We start from the raw sequence: 510 nt of genomic DNA, 5'->3' as shown, positions 1-510 counted from the left end.
GGAACCCGCCGCCGTCACTCTTACCATGTTTTTAACTATTCTTAAACGAGTTGTAAACAACTAGTGTAACAGGATCGATGCGTAACAATTCTATTCGAAATTCGCCTCCTGCAGACCCAGGTAATTTTTTCTTCACACCTAAATCTGATTTCTGGCGGGGATGAAGCCAGACCGCGCCGCTGTCCTCCTCTCCTCGGCGCTCCCCAAATCGATTTTAACGGGTCTTTGGACCGAAAACGCTCGGAGCTGGCTTCCCAAAGCGTTTCGCTGGCCTCTGGTTTGTTTTCCGGAACCACCTCCTTATCTTACCCGTTGAAGACCGCCCGAAGTGCCCCCGCGGAGGCTCCGGGAGTGCGGCCGCGGGTAGAGGCGGGGCACGAAAAGGCGGCAATCGGGACTTACCCTGGCTGTCTGCGCCGAAAGCCTTGAAGTCCAGGGCGAGGGGGGGTCGCCACGGGTAGGTCTCCAGAAGCCCATCTAGGACCCCCCTGCGGTGCGAGACGGGGCTGA

The 510-nt window shown here is 57.5% G+C and overlaps 1 protein-coding gene across 1 annotated transcript in view; it reads right to left on the bottom strand.

The window, feature by feature from the left end:
- The window catches only part of LOC104406977 (T-box transcription factor TBX22-like), a gene marked incomplete at its 5' end in the record, with an annotated part of 3,472 nt that extends 2,967 nt beyond the window's left edge, over positions 1-505 (bottom strand). Inside the window, one exon of the mRNA XM_010016119.1 lies at positions 403-505. Within this exon, the coding sequence (XP_010014421.1) occupies positions 403-505 (103 nt within the window). The remainder of the gene's footprint in view (positions 1-402) is intronic.
- Positions 506-510: the final 5 nt, after the last annotated feature.

This window comes from Nestor notabilis, unplaced genomic scaffold, assembly GCF_000696875.1.
Source record: "Nestor notabilis isolate BGI_N333 unplaced genomic scaffold, ASM69687v1 scaffold27596, whole genome shotgun sequence".
NCBI classification, from domain to species: Eukaryota; Metazoa; Chordata; class Aves; order Psittaciformes; family Psittacidae; genus Nestor; species Nestor notabilis.
The sequence above is the reverse complement of the archived record's forward strand: the minus strand, read 5'-3'. Positions and strand labels throughout refer to the sequence as shown.